The 24451-nt window shown below is 42.8% G+C and overlaps 1 protein-coding gene across 1 annotated transcript in view; it reads right to left on the bottom strand.

Annotated features, from left to right (window-relative positions):
* FBLN2 (fibulin 2) overlaps nucleotides 1-24451 on the bottom strand; it is a 133578-nt gene that overhangs the window by 12264 nt on the left and 96863 nt on the right. Inside the window, exons 6-11 of the mRNA XM_065407831.1 lie at nucleotides 20742-20858; nucleotides 20203-20304; nucleotides 17472-17612; nucleotides 8985-9119; nucleotides 3784-3921; nucleotides 3305-3448 (exon numbers count right to left, since the gene is read on the bottom strand). Coding sequence (XP_065263903.1) covers nucleotides 3305-3448; nucleotides 3784-3921; nucleotides 8985-9119; nucleotides 17472-17612; nucleotides 20203-20304; nucleotides 20742-20858 — 777 coding nt within the window. The remainder of the gene's footprint in view (nucleotides 1-3304; nucleotides 3449-3783; nucleotides 3922-8984; nucleotides 9120-17471; nucleotides 17613-20202; nucleotides 20305-20741; nucleotides 20859-24451) is intronic.

Raw genomic sequence — 24451 nt, 5'->3', positions numbered from 1 at the left:
TGCTCCCATTCTGTTCCAAGATGAGGATAAGAGTCTATTTAATACAGGCTGATGGGATCTACAATGCAAGTAAAGATGAAGCCATATCAAACAGACATCTGTTTGTTCTCCTCTAGGATGGACAAGGTTCAGCAGTTTGGTTTGGATAACACTCCAACATTTTAAGAGCTTATTGATTATCTGAACCTTTTGAATTCTGCCTCTTCCCAACCCATCAGATCCTCCCCCTCCTCCATATCCACCTCTTCAATTCCTCTGGCATCCTAACTCCCTCTCCCCAACAGCCAATAGGGCTGGTTTGTTTAACATCATCTGTGAGGGCAGTCTAAGATCTGAAACTCTCTTTGCTGTGCTCTGGTTGGCTGCTCTATGCAAATTCATAGATTCTGGGACTACTCCAGAGGGACCCAAGAATGGATGGTCCCCCTCCACCCAGCTCTATAACATTTGGAGATAGCAAATCTGCTCAGGAAAAAAAAAAGGACATTTTCTGAGCCTCTGCATGGATGATTGCTGTGGTAGGTCTCTTGGGAGCCAGGAGCAAACAAGGGTTACTTATACAGGCTTCAAATTGGTTTGGATGTGGTGAGACATGTGGTTTCATGTTCAGTTCTTATGTAGCACAGATTCACGCGTTTCTAATGACGACAGGCATTAGATTTGCAGAAAAGCCTATCCAGGAAAGAATTCCTGGAAGGGGGAAAGATTTCTGATGAAATGCTGCCTGTCCACTTTCTTTCAGAGCAGAGCAAGCATTAGGAAAAGGGAGTTTTTAAATACAGATTTAAATCAGCAAATTAGCAATTTTATTTGGAGTGAATTCATTTGTGCCATTATTTCATTTGTTTGTGAGAAACTGTATATTCCAGCATATAAGTCCCTGCCCTTAATTTGGTCTAGGCCTTTTTTCAGTCTGAGGTATGTATTTCAAGATAGTTACAATACTTTTCAATTAAATGTAAGGGGGTGGTTGCTACTAGCTGATCTGGTGAATTAGAAAGAATGAACACATTCAGGATAAAGTCTCTAAACAGAGGAAGACGACCACACAGGCTCAGTTCTGCTGCAGAAACATGTCCAGATGATCTATTTCTATTACTATGAGTTAATCTGAAATCCAATTAACCATCACAATGCCCTGAAGAAATGGATTTTATCATAGAAAGGGGAAATTGGAACCACATGGTTTTCTTTTTTCTTCTACATACTCTTTCCTTATTTAAAGCAACCATACTAAAACATTTAGACTGAAAACAGAGGCACACCTCACTTAGCCGGAGGCAGAGAGCTTGCATGTGGCATAGGTCATATTAACATGAAACATTTCTTTCCCTAAACCAAACAGAAAAGCAGATTCCTACACTCTCTAGATGTGGCAAGCTACCATATGAATTTTCTTGTACCTGGACCTAAAAACTGTGCCAATCATTTAAATTAAAAATGTGGAGTAACATCTGTAATTACAATGTATTACATTATCTCATCCCTATAACCACACAACCCAGTCATGTATGAGTAATGTTTTTTTTCCTCCTTAAAAAAAAGAAGAAAAGAAAAGAAAACGACCCATTTTTCTCAGGCCAGCAGTTTGAAAACTCAAAAGATAGAGAAGCACTAGCCATCACAAGTCAACTTTGATACTGGTCTGAAAACAAAGGCCTTTTAAACTAATGCTGGGACTTTGGAGCTGCCTGCCAAAGGCTGTCACCTTGTAGAAAAAATGACATGTTGTTCTAATCCAGGGTCTGAAAAGCCTTTGTCCTGTTTTGATACTAGCTTTCATGGTCCCAACAACTAGTGCCAGGACAGATCCTCAACTGGTAAAAGTTGAAACAGCTTTGTTGACCTCAGTGAAGTAACACTGATTTACACCAGCTGAGGATCCATCCTAGAGTGTTGATGCTTTCCATTGTGAGGGTCAGGAGCATTTCCTTTTCTCTTCGTGTCCATTGGGATATCTCCCTGATTGCTAAATGATAACGGATGAAAGATGAGTGCATCTCTTGATCAAGATCAGCCAACTCATCCCCCTTTACAATTGTACCAGCAAGAATTCTTAACCTTATCATCATCTAGTTATTTTTAATAGTCCCAGTCTATAGGCTGAGTCCAAAACTTGCCCATCTCCCCACTTGGAGGAGTTAAGAGGTCTGCGACACTCTGGGGATAGTAGTGTAGAAGAGAGATATGTGGTGGTAACGTAGGGCAATGTGTAATGCTGAAGGTGGGAAGCTCATCTGACATGTGTCCTGTACCCACACCACTGCTCTCTGTTATGGGCCTTTTTCTTTTTTAGCCTCTATCTTTTGCAGTTTATTAAACAGTTAGCTATGAGCAAAGTGAGAAAATAAATGAATGAGACTTTACTCTTTCCATCCCTCCCCTAAATTCACAGAAAGGCTGATTTTGTTCTTTTCATGTTCTCTGTTCACTGCAAGGATAATTAATGGATATTTGTAGTATTGGTCAGTAAACAGCATTTGGATTTACTGGTTCATTTCTTTCCAAATATAGTGTCCTATTTTCTACATTTACAAAATATATTTAATTCATAAAGACACAACTTCACTCTTGTTTGAACTCTGTAGGCCTGTCTTTGTTCTCTTGCATCTTATGTAGTCATTTACACCAGTAACTGAATGCAAAAATAAGTGTAAAATCCTACTAATCTGATTGGATACCACTGTACGCCCACTTTGTACTGGTGGAAGTGACTACACAAGGTGCAGCACAACAGAGAATTTGGCCCTGAGTATATGTGCACTTCTTCTTTAAACAAAGAAGTCAGAACTTGGACTTATTCTGAGAATTTGGACAACAGAAAAATAACTAGGAATTTCATTTGCACTGCTGTAAAGACTATCTGCCCATTTATCTTTTCTGATGAATGCACTCACAGTGTCTCTTTTATGCAGTATGTTATTACCCCAGACCATATCCGTCCACAGTGAGATACTATGAAATAACAGAGTGTGAAGCTTTTGATTGTCAGGTTGGGACTAACCACTGAGTTAGATAGAATCTAGATTGAAAGTTAGTAGGTACAAGATGCAACCAAAACCAAGCTCACTCAAGGTCACCAAAAGGAACTAACTATAGTATTCAGGCATTAACATAATATAAGCTAACATAGTAAGTACTGACCAACAGGCTGTTTAGACATCATCATCAAGCCAATCTTTAAACTCTCCTACTCCTGGAATGCAGTTATAACAATTGAAAGTTTTCTAAAACTATTTTGGAACTGAAATAAGCTTTTTCCTCTAACAGAGCATCCAATTGCGGACAGGAGTCTGATCCTTACCGATACATCGAGATCCATCCTCACTGGAATGATAGCCTCTGCTGCACATTAACAGGTTTCTCTGACAAGTGTACGATCCAACAGTATTGATACAGTTGAATCCAGGCTTACACGGCTCAGGAAGTGAAGTGCATTCATTAATATCTGTGGAAGAGAAAGTGTGTTAGTATTAGCTATTCAATGAATATGCTTCTTTCTGTTCTAGCTGTCATTTCTTTTCCCTCATTTTGATTTTGATTTATTATGCAATCTATGTAGGGGCTGATGAGAATCAGTTATGCCTGCATTTTAAAACTTCATGGTATGCAAATCCAATATATAACATTTTTAAAAGAGCAGCAGCATTTGGGCAAAATTCAGTGAAAATTTAAAGAACATCAAACATGATCAATGTACAGCCACTGAACAGTGTAACAGTATCAGGAGTCTGTTCAGTGCTACTGCACACATTAGAAATGTATTGCAGTAATCACACTTACCGACACAATTACCCTCCGGGTCTTGTAAAAATCCTTCCATGCATCGCTGCTTTGATTCACAATAGAATGATCCCTTTGTATTCTGACATACAGAGTTTACTTGACAACTATGAGTTCCTCTCACACATTCATCAATGTCTGTTAATAAAGATAAAGAAACAATATGTGATCAATTCTGCCATATTTTTTTCTAATCCTATTAAATAATTTGTAACTCGTTTCCTTTTTTTTTTTTCCTTTTTTTTCTTTTTTTCAGAAATGCGGTTATGAAGTATCAGATTTTCAAAAGGCCTCTGAAAATGCTCTTGTAAAATCAGTGAGTACAGTTGTTTGTTCCTGCCCATGGATAGGCTTCAGAATCTTGCAGCTGCATTTTTTTAGGCTCCATTTCTGCAATGAGATCCATGCAGGTAGGCCCCGATCTCCCGAGTCCCACTGAAGTCACCAGTGTAGATCCTATTTCAGGATCGGGGTCTAAGAGACCCACAGAAACACTGATGTAGTGTATGTTTTCGGTGGACTAATAGCTCCATTTCTAAAGCAAGATGGACATTCTGCTTCTTACAGAATAAAAACTGTAGCTAAAATCTTGACACTTCTGAAGTCAGGGGCAATACTCCCATTGACTTCATTGGCAGGATTGCAGCGTGTGTGTGTGTGTGTGTGTGTGTGTGTGTGTGTGTGTGTGTGTGTGTGTGTGTGTGTGAGAGAGAGAGAGAGAGAGAGAGAGAGAGAGAGAGAGAGAGTGTGTGTGTGTGTGTGTGTGACACAACTGAACAAATAAGAAATAGCCAATAATTTATTGCTGCCTTTTGCGGTCTATGAGCAGCTAACAATTTTCTCCAATTTATTACTTACATGACATTATTTGCCAAATAGTTTCCACATTTAACTTTTGGTCTGTTTATTAGCAGTTTGTTGTGAGATTTCAATCTTCAAAATTCAAGCTGTGCTGGTCAGTTTTGACTGGATAGAGATCGCATGGCATTGTTTCATTTCCCTGACTGGATGAGTATAATGAGGTTTCTGGTGTAAATACTCACATTCACAAGCTCAAAACTCATTTTCTGTGAGTATTTTCTAATATTAGCTTATAATTTGCTGTTTCTGTGAAGATTCCTGTTGGTGAACTCATTTGTTAGAATAGTGCCAGGAAAGCAAATAAAAAAAAAGAGGCACAAACACAAAATCCATGTTTTAAGTAGGAGAAAGCTTGCAGAACCTTTGGAGGCATTCCCCCAGCTGTAAGTATCAGCAAGAGACATATGTTAAAGTTGTTTTCAGTGTTGTTGTAGCTGTGTTTATCCCAAGATATGAGGGTGAGGTAATATCTTTTACTGGACCAACTTCTGTTGGTGGAAGGTACAAGCTTTCAAACTACAGAGAGCTATTCTTCAGGTCCTTCCCCAGACCTGAAGAAGGGCTCTGTGTAGCTAGAAATTCTGTACCTTCCACCAACAGAAGTTGGTTCAATAAAAAGCATTACCATACCACCTTGTCTCTCTCATATGTTAAAGTTGTCAATCTTCCAGAAGCTACTATGTTGTCAAGTCTTTCTATCACGGAAAGAAGATGAGGTATCAAAAAACAATGGAGACTCAGTATCTCATAGCGTAAAACTAACTGCCAAAGCAAAGTAGTTGTAGCAATATCTAGACATTAATTCTTACACAGATGCTGGAATTTTAGCCCTTGGGGGTCACACTTAAACGGCCACTTAAAAACCTGCTTTATACATTTTATAAACCATTAAGAAGTCATATAAATAAATACTAACTAATTTATAAGGCTAATAAATGCTAGGACCAAACTGTGGAGCTAAGGCTCCCTTGAGGTGAGCAAGGACTCCACAATCTAGCCCTTATTAAGTCTTTTCAAACATATGCTACCTACAGTTAAATATTTGGTTCACTTACAGCATAGGAATTCAGTTACTACTCACTTAAAATGTTTGCTATGTGCCAAATTCTCAGGTCTATACTAAGGCCAACTGCTATTCAAGTCATTGGGAAATTGCAGGAGTAAAAATGGAGTGGAGTAAAAATTCCCCGTAAGCCAGCCTATTAAGCATGGTGCAAGCACTCAGGGAACCACTCAGCCGGGACCTGCCGTGGCTGGGGGAGAGGTGCCCTTCTCCCAGCCCCAACCTAGCCCCATCCCCAACGTGCCATGGCCAGGAGAGGGGCGCCCCTCACCCAGCCCAAACCCAGCCCTAGACGTGCTGCATCTGTGGGAGGGGCACCTATCCCATGGCCCCAACACCGGAGCTGCCACGGCGGGGAGAGGCGCCTCTCCCCCCAAACCCAGGTGCTGCTGCGGGGAGTCATAAGAACATAAGAACATAAGAAAGGCCGTACTGGGTCAGACCAAAGGTCCATCTAGCCCAGTATCTGTCTACCGACAGTGGCCAATGCCAGGTGCCCCAGAGGGAGTGAACCTAACAGGCAATGATCAAGTGATCTCTCTCCTGCCATCCATCTCCATCCTCTGACGAACAGAGGCTAGGGACACCATTCTTACCCATCCTGGCTAATAGCCATTTATGGACTTAGCCACCATGAATTTATCCAGTCTCCTTTTAAACATTGTTATAGTCCTAGCCTTCACAACCTCCTCAGGTAAGGAGTTCCACAAGTTGACTGTGCGCTGCGTGAAGAAGAACTTCCTTTTATTTGTTTTAAACCTGCTGCCTATTAATTTCATTTGGTGACCCCTAGTTCTTGTATTATGGGAATAAGTAAATAACTTTTCCTTATCCACTTTCTCAACATCACTCATGATTTTATATACCTCTATCATGTCCCCCCTTAGTCTTCTCTTTTCCAAACTGAAGAGTCCTAGCCTCTTTAATCTTTCCTCATATGGGACCCTCTCTAAACCCTTAATCATTTTAGTTGCTCTTTTCTGAACCTTTTCTAGTGCTAGAATATCTTTTTTGAGGTGAGGAGACCACATCTGTACACAGTATTCGAGATGTGGGCGTACCATGGATTTATATAAGGGCAATAATATATTCTCAGTCCTATTCTCTATCCCCTTTTTAATGATTCCTAACATCCTGTTTGCTTTTTTGACCGCCTCTGCACACTGCGTGGACATCTTTAGAGAACTATCCACGATGACGCCAAGATCTTTTTCCTGACTCGTTGTAGCTAAATTAGCCCCCATCATGTTGTATGTATAGTTGGGGTTATTTTTTCCAATGTGCATTACTTTACATTTATCCACATTAAATTTCATTTGCCATTTTGCTGCCCAATCACTTAGTTTTGTGAGATCTTTTTGAAGTTCTTCACAATCTGCTTTGGTCTTAACTATCTTGAGTAGTTTAGTATCATCTGCAAACTTTGCCACTTCACTGTTTACCCCTTTCTCCAGATCATTTATGAATAAATTGAATAGGATTGGTCCTAGGACTGACCCTTGGGGAACACCACTAGTTACCCCTCTCCATTCTGAGAATTTACCATTAATTCCTACCCTTTGTTCCCTGTCCTTTAACCAGTTCTCAATCCATGAAAGGACCTTCCCTTTTATCCCATGACAGCTTTATTTACGTAAGAGCCGTTGGTGAGGGACCTTGTCAAAGGCTTTCTGGAAATCTAAGTACACTATGTCCACCGGTACAATCTAAGTACACTATGTCCTCTCTCCCCGCCGTAGCCCCAGGGCAGCCTGCACCCCAAATCCCTCATCCCCACCCCAGAGCCTGCACCCCCCAGCCAGGGCTCTCACCCCCACCCCAACCCTCTGCCTCAACCCTGAGCCCCTCATCCCCTGCCCCACCCCAGAGCCCTCACACCCCTGCACCCCAACCCTCTGCCCCAGCCCTGAGCAAACTCTACCCTCTGAACCTCTCGGCCCCACCCCCACCCCATGAATTTCGTTATGTGCACCGATATGAAGATGATGCGTCACACATCACCTCCATATTGGTGCACATAACAAAAGTCATTCCGCACATGTGTGGGAAAAATTAGAGGGAACACTGGTGGGGACACAACTCCTACCTTCATGCATTGAGGAGAGAGGGATCCCCTCACATACACGCACACACACACACGCACACGCACACGCACGCGAGCCACCTGTGCTGCACTGTCTCCATTGACCTGGGCCTCTAGTGGAGCTTCCATTGGTCTGGGCTGCCATATATAGGGTTGGACAAGGAGCAGGGAGTGGGAAGGAGAAGAACCCGAATCATTCTCACCCCCATGGAAAATGATCCAAAAAACTGAATACAGCCAGAGGCTGTATTAACATAGGAATTGCCATACTGGATCAGGCTCATGGTCCATCTAGTCCAGTATCCTGTCTCTGACTGTGACCAGCACCAGATATATCCGAGAAAGGTGCTGGAACCCCACAGTAGGCAGAAGTGGGATAATCTTTCCCCATGGAAGACTCATCCTGATCCCTAACAGAGGCTGGCTTAAGCCTAGAACCATGAGGTTTTAAATCCCTTCCACAGTTTTATCAACTCCTCACTTAAGATATTAAGTTTCTTCTGGAGCCCCCTGAGTGTTGGGGACTGCCCTTCCTTGGAGATGCCAGCAAGGGGCAGCCTTCAGCTGAGAAGTCCCTAATAATCTGGTTCCATTGGAGAGCCACAGGGGACTAGCAGTTAGTGCACAGACACACTATGCATCTCAGGGGATCTGTAAGGTGTGGTCTGACCATCTATGTCTTTGGGGGTGTAATTAACCCTGCCCCGTCCCACCCACACCCCCAGAAAAATTTCGCTCACTGTGTTTTCCTTCTCATCCCCCTCCCAGGGGTTTTCCTGTGGGAGGATATAACAAGGACCCCAGGCTATGGGGCAATGCAGCAATATTTCCATTACAAACCATGGGATGAACCAGTTTTAGGAACAGCCGTTTAAAAAAATCAAAAGCGTTGTGGGAAATTGGCTTTACCTGCCTCTTTGACATAAACAAATCTTTTTGTGGTGACCTCTGTTTTTCTCTCATCTATTTAATATTAAGCAGCAACCATAAAAATTATTCATACCCCCCCTTCTCTCCCCTTCGAATAATTACAACTAATTAGATGCTAACAGCTTGCAAAAGATAAGCAGATGCCAAAAAATAAATATCTACCAGCCAAATTCTGATAATCTCAGTCAGGGCACGAAGCCCTGGTCTTACATGAGAAGAGTTTAGCAGCAAACATAATGAAAGACTGAAAAGTGCTTGCCTTACCAACACATTCACCATCCTTAAATTCATAGCCTGGCTGACAGCTGAGTTCTTGGAGACACGTAAATGATCCAACTGTGTTAATACAGTGTTCTCCTCGCTTACAGGTGTGCGCTTCTGTGACGCATTCATTAATATCTACAAGAAGAAGCAGTTAGATAATTCAGAGTCTCACATACACCAAGAAAGCTGCCTTTTCCTGCTCTCTTTAGGAAAGAGTCAAAGGCTCATTTAAAAACTTTTCTTCCAAAGCAAGTTTACGTAGCGCTGTGCTTCAGTATTTTGACTGAGGACATTTTACGTTAGGGTTTCCTGTTGCTGTAGAGCAGCTCAAGAGAATTATAGGTAGCTTTTTTATTTCCCTTTTGAATTCACGGTGAGTGATGTGTTCATCAAGGACATGGGGTAGACAGAACTGATTAGATACCAAAGCCAGTAGAGGTTAGATAATGAACTTCACATTTAATGGCTTGAAACCCCTGTCTAACAGAACAAGAAAGGGATTCAGACTTCCTGCTCATTAAAGGCTTTTCAAAGCTCAGGTTATCAATCCTACTGCTTTATGCCAAATATACCACAGCTGCATGCATGTAGCAGGGACTGTGTTTTGAGGTTATTCACATTGCTAATGGAGTTACATTGCTATTGAAGTTGAACACTTTTTATAAACAAGAATCTTGTGAAAATATGGGGCGGGGAAGAGGAGAACCCAAAAGGCTGAAATAAAGCTTTTAAAATTTAATTTCAAGTGATCAGTCTTCATGAGGAGGAAGTACAAAACAGGAACATTTCATGCTTTCACTTAAATGTTGGATCATTTCAAGTTAAAAAGGTACCTATTTTGGAAAGAAAAATGCAACCTCTGAACAGATAAATTTTGACATATTTTTGATGGAAATCTATTCAGACTGAAAAACGTACATTTTGATTTCTGAATATGTTAAAAGTGAAAATTGGAAATTTCATGAAGAAAAGACATTTCTAAGTAACAAAATGGAATGGAAAGACAAAGGAAGAAAATCTTCATGCAAAATTCCCCCCGAGATGTTAAACTTTCACACGGTTCTAGTTAAAACTAGGAAGTCAATTAAAAGCTGCACGAAACAGGAATATGAACACATCAACTACAGTCCGTCACCACGTTCTCTGCCCAAAGCGATTTTCACAGCATGCAACAGAACTAGCGCTGTGTTAATGAAGCCTCAAAAATTCAGGTGAAAGAGCCTGGTTCCCAGATATGTACAGCCATCACCTTGCAAAGCCCCAAAACCTGAGCAGATATTACAAAATGTATAAAGCTGATTTTTCTGGTCGCAGCAGAAGAGGGCCACAGTCAAAAATTTTAGACACCAATCTTGCACACACTTGTTCGTAACTTTACACCTGTGAACAGCCCCTGTGGAACTGTTCATGTGCATAAGGTAGTCACATGTGTAAGTTTGTGCAGGAGCAGGGCCTTAGTTTCATTGGAGTTTCTCTGTTTATTTCTTATGTTTTTATTTGTTGTTCTTCAAGTGCTTCATGCTGACTTTCCAAAGTGAGGAGATCAGTCCCTAACAATGCATCTGCAGTTATGTACCATCAACTGGGCACCCTTTTGACAATCCTGCAAGCCCTCTGCATGCAGAATTTCTTCTGAGCTCAATGCAACTTCAGCATACAATGGGATTGCAGGATTAGGCCCATGAATGGTTTACAGAGTTATTTCCTGTGTGCACTTCATTGACAGGCTTCAAAATTTTCACAAAACTTCATTTGAAAAAACCAAAACTGCTTGAATGGATTTGATGTGATTTTTAAATTTTAAACAATTATTCCCACAAATAGCCATTTATGGCATGTAACTTCTAGGGCCAAATCCAATCAGTCTTTCCATTCAACGGGCTCTGGATCTGGGCCCTTAACTTGCTACAGTTTCTCTGAGACAAAGAAAATGTTCTCATATAAACACATTAGACAATATCATACTGTATCATGTGAACTTAGCTACTTCTGTACACATTGTTAAAAGACAAAAATGTCAGAGTGGCAGGTGGGCAATGTTTGAAACACTCCACACGGTTAGCGGGTGTCACTCCTCTGAGGAAAGGGTTAGGTGCGCTCTGCCCAAAAAAGTGTTCTGCAAAATATTATTTCTCCCTCCCCCATTTTTGTCCAAATTACATTTTTTTTTCAAAAATTCCTCAACCCTGGACAAACAAGTGGAGCTTGCTGGAATATTGTCAATTAAATGAAATGTTGTTGAAGCCAAAACATTTTGCAGAGACGTTTTGGTTTTGATCAAGTCTTCATCAAAAGTTGTTTTGTTTGTTTTAAGAGAGATACTTATGCTCTACAGTCAGGTGGTTAGGGCCCTGGCCTGGGATGTAGGAAACCCAGGGTAATCCCCGCTCAGCATGATCTGGCATGAAATACTCTGCTCTGAATCTGGCCAAGCAGGGGCTTGAACTGGATTTCCCACATCCCAAGCCAGAGTTCCAACCACCAGGTTACAGAGTACCCACAACATTCAGAAAATTCTGTTTTTGCAAAAATGTTTAAAATGTTGGGTTTTGTTTTGATGTAGAATAAAAAAAAAATTCAAAACCATGATAGTGGTCATAAAACAGAATTGTCATCCTCCACTCTGCTCAACAAACAAGTTCCTATCTGTTCATCTCCCTTGCGTGGGAACGGAGAGGGATCAGGCCCCACATACACCTCTACCCCGATATAACACGAATTCAGATATAATGCGGTAAAGCAGTGCTCCGGGGGGGGGGGGGGGAAAGGGCTGCGCACTCCGGTGAATCAAAGCAAGTTCGATATAACGCGGTTTCACCTATAACGCGGTAAGATTTTTTGGCTCCCCAGGACAGCGTTATATCTAGGGTTACCATACGTCCGGATTTTCCCGGACATGTCCGGCTTTTTGGGCCTCAAATCCCCGTCCGGGGGGAAATCCCAAAAAGCCGAACATGTCCGGGAAAATCCGGCGCCGCTGGGTGCTGGGCTGGGGGCCGGGCCGGGCCCGGCGGTGCTGGGCCGGGGGCCGGGGCCGGCAGTGCTGGGCCGGGGGTGCTGGGCCGGGGCCGGGGGTGCGCTGGGCCGGGGGCTGGGGCCGGGCCGGGGGCCGGCAGTGCTGGGCCGGGGGCCGGCGGTGCTAGCCTGGGGGTGCTCGGCCGGGGGCTGGCCCGGGGCCGGCACCCCAGGGCCCGAGCCGAGCCAGGCTGGAGACGCTGGGGCCGGGGCCGGCCGCCGGAGGGAGCCGCTCGGTTGGGGGGGCCAGACTGGGCCGCGCCTCCTCCCCCCAGCCCCCCCAGCTTACCTGCTGCCTGCTTCAGGCTTCCCGCGAATCAAATGTTCGCGGGAAGCAGGGGAGGGGGCGGAGTTGGGGCAGGGACTTTGGGGAAGGGGTGGAGTTGGGGCAGGGGCGGGGCCGGGGCCCCGTGGAGTGTCCTCTTTTTGGACACTCAAAATATGGTAACCCTAGTTATATTGAGGTAGAGGTGTACTAACGGGAGTTACAGAAAAATGGCTAAGCTATGCTCCATGCAAATGCAGAGGGGGGAAGGGGTAGTGATGGGTAGTCTGTTTGTTGCTTCTCGATCCTGAGACCAATTTGCACAGGCCCAGAATGCTGGCATTAACTAGAGAAGCCTCCGAACTCCCCAGAATTCCCAAGGCCATTCTGGCATTTTGGGATTGTTGGCATAGGTATGCTCTGACCACGCACCTGCCCTGCTGTTCCTGCAGACATGCCCTCTGGCACCAGGGTTAGCAAGAGAGCTGCTATGGTGGTTCTGTACCACCCAAAGATTCACTTACCCTGGGGGAATCCTCCAGGGGACGATTAAGCCAGCTTTAACACTGGTTGCTGCTACCAGAATGATGCAAAAGAGATGGAGTGGTCATGAGGATCTTGCCCAATATATTTTTTAGACCAGGCCAATCTCTCCTTTATGGATTATCCATAAAATTAGGGGTGGTTGATAACCCTGCTCTCCTCAGTACTCTGAGAACCACGCATCACCTCTGTAAGGTGCTTGACCTAGCACCAGAAAATTTGAGCCAGGTTTTCACTAATTAAATAAAATTAATTCCTGCTGTTGGACCAAATATTGTCGCAGCTTCAGTCAGCAGCTGTCAGAAAAACAGGAGGAGGGAAAAAACCTCACAGCCACAAGAATAAGGGAGAAAGAGAGAGTTGCAAAGAAAACGAGAAAAATACTTTGGAAAGGTATCACAGATTAGAACGATAGAGTTATTTATTTGCTCTTTCAGGGATCCACAGCATTGCTGAAATGTGTTTGTGGGCTAGGAACAGAAAAGTGGTTTGCATTGCCACCAGTAACAATTCAGTATTCTTGTCATCAGTCAAAACACCCTTGAGTAGATTGAAGCTTTATGCAAAGTAGTGTGTGTGTGTGTGTGTGTGTGTGTGTGTGTGTGTGTGTGTGTGTGTGTGTGTGTGTGTGTGTGTGTGGCTAGTCTCACCATCCTTTACTGCAGGTCAGTAAAATCTGGAATAATGTGGTCATAGGACAACACTTATTTTTTCCCCTGGAACTACTGTTTAAAATAGGAAACTTCACATGACATCAGTGTTTGTTTCTTGTGTCTCAGAAGCCGCCTTAGCTGCAAAGTGATATTGGCAAAGACCTGGTAGCTGATTTTCTTGGGTTTGTTTGTTCAGTTTAGTTGGGGTTGGTATTTTTTTGTTTTTTGTTTTACATAATTTACAGTAAATTAGCATTTTTACACATGCTTATAAATGGTCAGTGCAGGTTTTTTAGGTGTTCTGCAGTTGCTCAAGAATTCTTTTCTCTCTTTAAATTACATCAGCTCAAATTTGTTTTATGGAACACATCTGTTTTATTTAGAATGGTTGTTCCTTTTGCAACTGCCCGTCCAACCTCTTGGTAGTTCTGGTCGTGTGCAGTCTCTGTGGTGCATAAATAAAGTGATCACTTACTGTGTACTCAGAGAGGGGGAAAAGTTTGGATGGGAAACAGCAAAGAAAATGGCATTTTGTGCTCTGCACATGTAAATAGGAGTGAATCACATGGAAAGGAGCCAGTGTGTGTGTGTGTGTGTGTGTGTGTGTGTGTGTGTGTGTGTGTTGAATCAGACTTTAAACTGCCAATAGAAACAACCCCATTAAAAACACACCTCACCACCTGATTCTTATCTTTGGTAAACATGGAGCTTTCAAGAGTAAAGAAATTATAATATGCATTCAAACAAGCTTCACAGAGGAGGTGTTTGCATGCTGTTTAAACAGCTGGTGTGTCTTCCTGTTCCTGACTGACTTTCAGGAATTTTAGAAATCTGCTCTTGAATGCACCTGGAATTTTAATCTGCTACAATTTGACTCAAGGAAATTCAAGAGAAAATATATTGGCTGTTCTATTGTAGTGTACGGATAGTCCCTCCCCTCCCTGATATACATACACATTGACATTAAAAAAATTAAAACAATTTTCAGACACAGTATTAAACGCATGGTTCATTTGTCCCAAATAGTTCAAGATGGAACACAAAAGCAGTTAGCTTGCAAAGGATTCTTTAGGCAACATGGCTGTAGCGAGAGGCTGAAATGACAGCTCAACAAATTAGAAACCACAATGTATTTGTGGCTTTTCTGTTTGACTAGAAAAGTTAGAAAAATGTTAAATATGGCAAATGTTCTCCATGCACGTACAGTAAAGATGTGTGCAAGTACAGGAAGCAGATATTCAATGTGTACCTATTCAAAGTTACACTAGTCTCAAAACTTCCTTGTCTCTTTAACCATGGTACTTGTAGCTATCTGAACTGTAGCAGAGAAATCCAGCACTTCATTATTTAGCCAGGGAACAAGGGAAGTTTTTTTGCTTCACAAATGAGTCTTTCCTTCCGCATGTGCATCACTTTAATAACAAACACATTAAGTGTGTTTCAAAACGGCCATAGTATCTTTTACTTATTTCGGCTAGGGGAACACCTTGTTATAACACCGGGGGGGGGGGGAGGGGAGTCATAGGAGGTTGAAAAGTGAAAATGATTATAGTACCTGGGATACCCTTGCAAAGGGGTATATAAGTCAATGGAAAACATTCATTAATTTAACTTCGAACCACTCCTGTGTGAGGTAGGAAAATACTGTTGTCCTTTACTTTACAGATGAGGCTATTGAGGCATAGTGACATAACCAAGATTTTCACATGTAGGAACCTAAAATGAGTCTCCAAAATTTCTTTTAGGCTCCTTAAATAACATACCTGATTTTCAGAAGTGTTGTGTATCCAGCAGCTTCCATTAAGGCTATGGGAGCTGCTGAGTGCTAAGCACTTCTGAAAAAAGTGGCACTGGGCACACAGGAAGAACATGGTGAAGCACAGAACAACATCTGCCTCCCAGTTCTGGGTTTTAACCCTAAAATATCCTTCCTTCCCAGTGATGTTGTGCTAATCATTTCATTATTTAATCTAAACTATTATTATATTTAGATAAATAAATAAATCAGTACAGTAACTCCTCACCTAACGTTGTTTCATTGTTACGTTGCTGATCAATTAGGGAACATACTCATTTAAAGTTGTGCAATGCTCCACTCTTAGGTTGTTTGGCTGCCTGCTTTCTCCACAGCTGAGGCAGGAGGGAGGGGGAAGAGCAAGGACTCGGTGCGCAGGCTCCCCCCCCCGAACCCCACAAGCCAGTTGACTGCCCCGGGCAGGAGGTGGGGGGAGGGAGGGGGAGCCTGCGCACCAAGTCCTTGCTCCTCCCCCCTCCCTCCTAAACGCTGCAAGCCAGCTGATTGCCCCGGGCAGGAGGGAGGAGCGAGGACTCGGCGCGCCTCCCCCCTCTCTTCCCTGCTTCTTGCCAGCAGCAATCAGCTGGCTTGCGGTGTTTTGGAGGCAGGAGGGAGGGGGGAGGAGCGAGGACTCAGCGCGCAGGCTCCCCCTCCCTCCCCTGCCTCCCGAACGCGGCAAGCCAGCTGATTGCCCCGGGCAGGGGGGAGGAGCGAGGACTCAGCACACCTCCTCCCTCCCTCCTCTGCCTCCCAAACGTGGCAATCAGCTGGCTTGCGGCGTTTAGAAGGGAAGGGAGGGAGGGGGGAGGAGCCAAGATGCAGTGAGCGAAGTAAAGGGGGAGGAGGTGGGGGAGGAGAAGAGGCGGGTCATGGGTGGCGGCTTGGGGGAAGGGGTGGAGTGGGCCGGCTCAGGGTTGAGCCCCCCGTGCCTGGTGCTTGCAGAGTAGGGGAAGCTGCCCTGAAACCTAACCCCCCCCCCATTTACATTAATTCTTATGGGGAAATTGGATTCGCTTAACATCGTTTCACTTAAAGTCGCATTTTTCAGGAACATAACTACAACGTTAAGTGAGGAGTTACTGTATTTCAAAAAAATCTAGAAAAGAAATCCATATCTGAACATTTGAAAAGCCAGGATGGAAGTAGATTTGTTTGCATTCCTGTTCTGAACTTTGACATGGTTATTATTGGGGCCATTTTCCTGCCTGCTCCCTCCTGCTTCATGCCACATGATGCTCAGTAATAAAATGAGATCACCGAGCACTAGAGGAAAGGAAAACAGCAAAGCTGTGATGCTGCAGGGTTGAACTTGATTCAGTACACGATGCTATAAACAAGATTACAGGGCAGTCAAGGAAGGGAAGAGAGAAGGAAAATAATGACTTGTCTACAAGTGATATTATAGTCACAGGTGGCAGTGATTTTCAAGTGTCATTAGTGATTTCCAGGGCTTCAATTTTTGAATGCCTAACTCTAGACACCTTAAGAGGGTCTAATTGGCAGAGGGTGAGTGCACAGCATTTCTGAAAATTAGGCCTCTGAGATATCTCTAGTTTGGTATGTGAAAATCAAGTCATTTAAAAAAAAGTAGGCCATAGCCTTTCGTAAGCAAGTAAAACCCTATTAAATGACAGAATAGTGGTAACAACTGATTATTGTCCCACTGAAGATTATAAACCAGGGATGTTGTAACAAGATGTTGAAGTATTTGACTTTTATTCTTACAATATCGGTGGGAGATCTGTGGGTTAATCTGAGTATCAAAAATTCCATTGTTTCGGAATGCATTTTCTACAGAAGCTTTGTTGCATGGATTTTCGCACGTTTCATGAGATAAATTTATCAGGCTCTTGTGCCAAAGCCCCAAACCTAAAGCAGCAGAATTCACCCTGTCCAGAAAGGTCAAGACCATTCTATGCTAAGTCCAATTTAACTGTCAACTGAATTTCTGCTTTTCATAACTGCATGAACTCTTATGACTTTCTAGCTGAATAATATGCATCCTGAGAATGTATTGTTAGGGGAAAAGCCAAATGGCACAAGAACACACAATGGTAAAAATCACTGAGTGCGTGGTGCACATGTTTTTACTAACTCACATTGAAATGTCATATGCAAAGATGGCCAGAGAGCCTTTTAGCACAAATGGTTTAAATGCATTGCGCAGCATGAAGAATTATGATGCTTCAGTGAATGGCTTACACCTATCATCTTACCAACACATTTTCTATGCATGTTGAGTATAAAGCCCTCTGCACAGATCACCCTGTGGTTGACACAGTAGAATGATCCCAATGTGTTCATACAGAATTGGCTTCTGGAACAACTGTGAGCACCTGTAAGGCACTCATCCAGGTCTATGTCAACATGTTGCAACCAAAAGGGAAAAATAGAATTCTATTAGCTTTGTTCCTGAAATGATACAAGATTTCTTTCACAGTGGAGCTATTTAAATACAGTGTGTTGGAGCCATCATGTTAGTATCATATTACAATTTAAGCAGAGCATTATGTTCAGTGCAAAGGATACAATTAACATTCCAAATTTTACCATGGTTGCCTAGAGATAATCATCTCAACACTGACATTGGTGAAACAAGCTAATCTCCATCATGACTAGATTTAAATAAGGGCTTGGCTACACTGGCGCTTTACAGCGCTGCAACTTTCTGGCTCGGGGGGGTGAAAAAACACCCCCCTGAGTGCAGCAAGTTACAGCGCTGTAAAGCGCCAGTGTAAACAGTGCCCCAGCGCTGTAAGCTAATCCCCTCGTGGAGGTGGAGTACCTGCAGTGCTGGGAGACCTCTCTCCCAGCGCTGGTGCGCGACTACACTCGCACTTCAAAGCGCTGCCGCGGGAGTTCTCCCGTGGCAGCGCTTTGAAGTTTCGAGTGTAGCCACGGCCTAAGGATTCAGAGGGAATAATTTATCCCAGGATTTTAACCTCTTGTTTTTGTTCGGAATTTCTAGGGTTTCCTTGATTTAGGCTGAGTCAACTGATAATCAATAGCATTCGAGAATCTATGTTTTTTAAAATATTAACCCTGTGGATTGATTGGGAACAGTTCTCTGTGAGAGTTCAGAAGATGCTATCCAACCTTGGTTGGTTAGTTAGTTATGATTGATCAGATATTTATTATTGATCGATAAGGAAAGTAAGACACAGGACATCGTGTCGGTTCCATGACTGGAGGATTGTGCAAGTACTTCCTATGTGAATATTCAGATGTGTAAATTTAAAATTCAGATTCTGTGAATAATCATGATGTGACTTTTGAAACTTACTGTTTGTAAATACCTAGGACAGATTATACAGATGGTGTAAAGTCCAGGGAGCGGTGCTGATTTATATCAGCTGAAGATCTGGGCCATTTATGCCAGTGAAACTCAGATCATTCAAGCGTTCCAGTACAGCAAACACAAAAAGGCCAGTGAAAATTCATTTAAAGATTCAGGTGAATATTCACAGATTTCCCCCGCCCCACTATTTGCCCAGCACCAACCATGACAAAACCCATTTCACATATGCATTGTAATTGTAGTCGTATTGGTCTCAAGATAATAGCGAGACAAGGTGGGGGAGGTAATATCTTTTATTGGACCAACCTCTGTTGGTGAGAGAGACAAGCTTTTGAGCCACACAGAGCTCTTCTTCAGGTCTGGGAAAGGAACTCCTAGCATCACAGCAAAACGCAAAGTGGAAAAGGTTGTTTAGCATAAGTAGTTAGTACATATTGTAAGGGACCAATCAAGGTAGAGTGATCCGTTAACACCTCTGCATTGATAGGACAAAAAGAGGGTGGTAGTGGGTTACAGATTGTTTTAGTTGTTTGATGTTACCCCATATGGGTTCCAGCGTGGGGTGGAGAGCATCTCCTGCTGACACAGCACTGTCCAGACTGGCGCTTTTGACGGTGAAGCTTATGTCGGTCAGGGTTGTGTTTTTTCACACCCGTGACCAACAAAAGTTTTATTGACAAAAGGGCTACTGTAGACAAAGCCCTAACAATCATGGACTCGACATAGACACTTGATTTATGGCTTATTACAACAACCTGTAACCCATTATCTCCCTCTTTTTGTCCTATGACTGCAGAGGTATTAATGGGCCACTCTACTGCAAAAGTTTGTCTCTCTCACCAACAGAGGTTGGTCCAATGAAAGATATTACCTCACCCACCTTGTCTCTCTAAAACCCATTTCAGTCATTTACAAATGCCTCTTCTATTATATAACTTCCCACAGTGAAAATAACCCTTCCATACAAACTTGGCTTGAAGGATGGAGTTCACTCCTCCATCTGTAGAGAGAATGCAGATTTGCAGCAGAGCCTCTCTTGGCTTCCATGCTAGCTCACAGGCTGGATCGGTAGCCTCTGCCATTTCACAACTTCATTGCCGAATGTCAGGGCCACTGGATTTGTGCTGTTGTAGATCCCATGGCCCAGGCCCCAACTGCTTTTGCTTGGAGGCCCCCCTCCAATGACATGCAAGGCGTGTACAGGCCCCACTCCTCCAACCTGAACAACTCCAATACAAGACTTAGGTAAAGCAAAAGGTGAATTTTACATTTAGTGAAAAAGGGATAGTAATAAGGTCTTACGTTTTAACAAAAGGTATGGTCTGACCAATCTTAACTACTTTGCCATGCGCACAGTCAGGGAATGCATCTTTAAACACCACAGTGGAAATGGCTAACCAGGCAATTTTTCAAATGACCTGACAGATGTTGTAAGTGATATGTCTGAGGTGCTCAAACACTTTTAGCATCCCTCATGCGATCTGGTTTTAAGTACAGTAAAGCTAAGACTCTACTACTACCTGTAGTTAGCAATACCAAAAATAATAGGCCCTTAGAGAAATGTCCATGAGGCTCCCAAGACTAATGGGACCCATATAATGTGTCTTCAGTCTATTATCTCAGTGGAAACACCTTAAACACCTACTCACCTTCACAGGAAATGCCATCAGCCATGAGAGCATATCCACTTAAACAAGAGCACACAGCATTTCCTTCCACAATATTACAGATGTGCTTGCAGGGGCCATTATCTAGACAAAGCAAAGTTTCAAACATTTTAAAATTCAACACAAAAGTCATTTAAAGAGCTTCATTCACCCAAGTATAATCCCAGGTATAAACTGTGTAAACGAACAATCTCTTCTGGTAACCTTAATAACTACTTACCATCCTTCTATTATACTCGAATACACCTGTGTGGTTCCTAACTGTGTTACTTAAATTATCCTGCACTGCTCTTCTGCTTAAACTAACCTAAATAGCAAGTGTGTAATAACCTTGAAATTAGAGTCTAACCTCAGATTACCTCAGCACATTCCTCCTGACAATCCTCTAAACTCCTCAGGTTAATACCAGAGGTAACTTATGTATGGATGTGCACGGAAATGAAATCAGCCAAGGGAATTTCATTCCAGCCTTGTAAACATTCCTAAACCATCTGTCTCTCCAGCTTGTCTGTCATACATACCTTTACACTTATTTTGCTCTACTTGTAAAGTCTTAATAGTGGAAGGCTGAATATTAGAGGCTTCTGGAGCAATGGTGGCTTCCACTCCTAAGTCAGTGTTTTGGCCATCATCAATATCTGTGAACATGTACAAAAACAAATATTACACCACATCTCTCAAGTGCCAGAAGCAAAGATTCCAAGTCAGAACTTTCATTCACTTATGCTACTTTCTATCATCTATAAAGATACATTTTCAGATGACTCCATAACTTCTCCTGCAAAATTTATGAAGGCACTGAGTTGATATTTGTGATCTTAAAACATATTGTGTACAAGCAATTGTCCATGTAGCACACACACATGCAGAGGGTTGTATGCATAAATGGATATGCTCCAGAATTAGCAGGCAGGGTTGCCTGCTGTAAATTTCTTCCACCAAATTAATTTTTTCTTGTAGGTGTCAAAATCTAATTAATCACATAATAGTTTATGATTTAAGCCTTGGATTGTTGCCCTGCCATGAAGCCAATGTCCTTGTCTTAATTCTTAGGGTAAACTGCATGGTTAATATATAAAAATATACATGGTCTTTAAACATATGCCGTATATTCTACTAAAATGTAATTGAAAATAATACATCCACGGTTGCAGGCAAAGTATGCAAGAGAATAACATCCAAATAGGCAAGTAGGAGTTTTGGTGACTAACATCTATCATTTCCCTTAAGTTTCTAAAAAGCTTTAAAGGAATTACAGCAGATCTAAACTAGTGGTCTGCTCTGTTATATCAACAGGAACAATCCAGTTTGTGTGTGTCATCTTTTTGTGCCTAAGCTGAACAAGGCCCAGTTCTGCCCTGAGATGTACAACTCCTGCTGGCTTCAGCAGAAATGGTAACACACATCTGAGCACACAATATAACCCACTGGGTGTATGGCAATGAAAGATGACTGACCAGGATTACTGCATGGGGATTTTCCATAAAAATCACAGGTATGAAAGGTGCAGAGGCATGAGGCAAGGGCAGGAAAACTTCATGTGGTATGTCCCAATTAGATTTCCCAGTGTCAGAAAATAAGGCAAGAGATACAGAGGTGTCTGATCCAGCTAGATTTCCTGCCATGAGGGTAAGCCAACCCAGCTAAGAAAAATAAAAGGCACATTTTGTCTAACTAAGACATCACTGATTAATACTCTGTAAAAACAGAGATTTTCTTTTTTCAAAATATTAACAGGAAAATGTAAATTAAAAGAAAAAAAAAATCAGGGTTCTGCAGAGAGTTCAGTGGGATTATCCATACCTGAGAGTCCATTGGGGGACAGAGGAGACAGACATATAAAACATGATGGGTTTGTTAGACACCTCGGCAGGGGGAAATATTAAACAGGAGGAATAAGAACTCCAGTAGGAGCACTGAGAGCTACGGCAGGGAAGAATGGAGATTGGCCAGACAGCCAACTACATGCGTGTCTCTTCTTGCTGCGTAGCCAGGTGTAATCAAAGGCCCTTGCCTCATGCACTACATCTTCCCCTTGCCCAGCATGAAAAAAAGACATGTGTAGTGCTGGATGAGGAGATATTCACAGGGTACTATGGCCAGAAAGAGAAAATAGGAAGATGCCATCCATGGCTATTAGATAGCCAACAGGGCATCTGGTGGTGCATTGCAACCTGGAAGGGCAACGAAGCATTCTTCCTAAACTCACGCAAAACATATAAGCTATATAATCTTGCTTATAGTGCAGCAGTGTGAATGGAATATTGGTGCAGAGGCCCTGTCCCAGCTCCACCATCTCTGTGTCCCACAGCTTGGGCTCTTTTAGCATTGACCAGCATACGGAACTAATGTTACTGCATGCCTAATGCAGACCCAGCCTTCCCTTAGGAATTTGAAGATTATATCATCCTGGACTGAAGGTAAAATTTTCAAAAGCACCTAAGTGACTTAGGAACTTTAGTCTCATTTTCAGAAGTGATTTAAGCCCTTAGGAGCCTAAGTTCCATTGATGTTCAGTGAGAATTAGGATCTTAAGGGTCAGATTTTCAAAGGTATTTAGGAACCTAAAAATGCAGATAGATGCCTAGTGAAATTTTCAAAAGTGCCTAGACAACTGTCTGCATCTTTAGGCACCTAAATACCTTCATGAATCTGGTCCTATTTGCCTAAGTCACTTTTGAAAATGGGATTTGGGCTCCTACATCACATTGACACTTTTGAAAACGTTAACCTGAATGACTACAGTGCTTTGTAGATTTTACATATCATCTTAATTTATTTTAAGCCTTCCTTCTAATCATCTAGGAAGTCACTGATGAGGAAATAATGATGTGTGGAAAACGGTATGCCAATATACGACTTCCCACTTCTCGTAGGGCATTTTTATTGGTTACGATGAAAACTATAAGTTAAATAGACACTGAATTTGATCACATACATTTTAAAGAAGAAGAGTCCAGAAAATAGAAGCGCCAGAAAAAAAGATTTGGCAAGGAAGTCGTTTGCATATTAAATGTGTTACTGTTCTTGAATAGATATGGGCAAACTATTTACTGTATAATATAAAGACCCATCCACCAACTTTCACTGAAAGCTCCAAACAAACCGATTTAGAGTACATTAGCAAAAGTTCATTCAACTATTTTCACCATTGCATCTCATTTATAGTCATTAAGGTTTGATCTGAGGAACTTCACTCAAAATTGTGGGTGCTCAGCACCAACCATATTTCCTAATATACCTATTGTGACGGGACAAGGACAGATGGCTATAGTAAAGTAATGGGAGACAGATATATTAGCCACAGGCTAAACAAATCCCTGTTACCAGGATAAGCAAATGGCAGCTGCTCCAGGTCAATTAAGACACCTGGGGCCAATTAAGATCTTTCCAGAAGGCAGGGAGGACAGCTAGGTTGATTGGGACACTTGAAGCCAATCAGGGGCTGGCTGAAACTAGTTAAAAGCCTCCCAGCTAGTTAGGTGGGCGAATGTGTCAGGAGCTGTAGGAGGAAGCTGCGCTGTTGGAGAGACTGAGCAGTACAAGCCATAACAGGCACAAGGAAGGAGGCCCTGAGGTAAGGGTGAAGTGGATCTTGAGGAAGTGGGGGCTGCTGTGGGGAAGTGGCCCAGGGAATTGTATGCATCCTGTTTCTAAAAAGTCAGCTACCATAGCTGATACTATTAGGGTCTCTGGGCTGGAGCCCAGAGTAGAGGGCAGGCCCAGGCTCCCCCTTTTGCCCCCCTATTAATCATGGAGACTGGGAGACAACAGAGACTGTGCAAGGGAGGGTAGCTTCTCCTCACCTCCCTTGCTGGCTTATGATGAAAATGGCTCAGTAGGCTGTGATCCTTGCCTCTAGAGAGAGAAGAGCTACGTGGAGTGTCACAGTGAGCCTCTGAGGCTAGCAAAATCTGCCAGGAAATGAGGGACCCACAGAGACAAGGACAGAGCTTTGTCACACTATGGGCTTCGGCCAGGATTGGAAGCACCAATGAGATGATGTTCTCTCTTTACTGGCAGTCTGACTAGAAGTAGCGATCACCAAAAATCTTATAAGAACCCATCATCAAGTCAAATCCCAAAGGGAGACAGCCTCCTTGCAGATCGAGCACCACCTGGATCAATCTCTAGCTCGGTCCTTGAGATGGTCTATCTGGATGACCGGATTGGCCCTTTCACAAGGTTTCATTGGTCATTTTCACAGCTCAGTGGCAGAGAAACTCTTGAT

This window comes from Emys orbicularis, chromosome 7, assembly GCF_028017835.1.
Source record: "Emys orbicularis isolate rEmyOrb1 chromosome 7, rEmyOrb1.hap1, whole genome shotgun sequence".
NCBI classification, from domain to species: Eukaryota; Metazoa; Chordata; order Testudines; family Emydidae; genus Emys; species Emys orbicularis.
The sequence above is the reverse complement of the archived record's forward strand: the minus strand, read 5'-3'. Positions and strand labels throughout refer to the sequence as shown.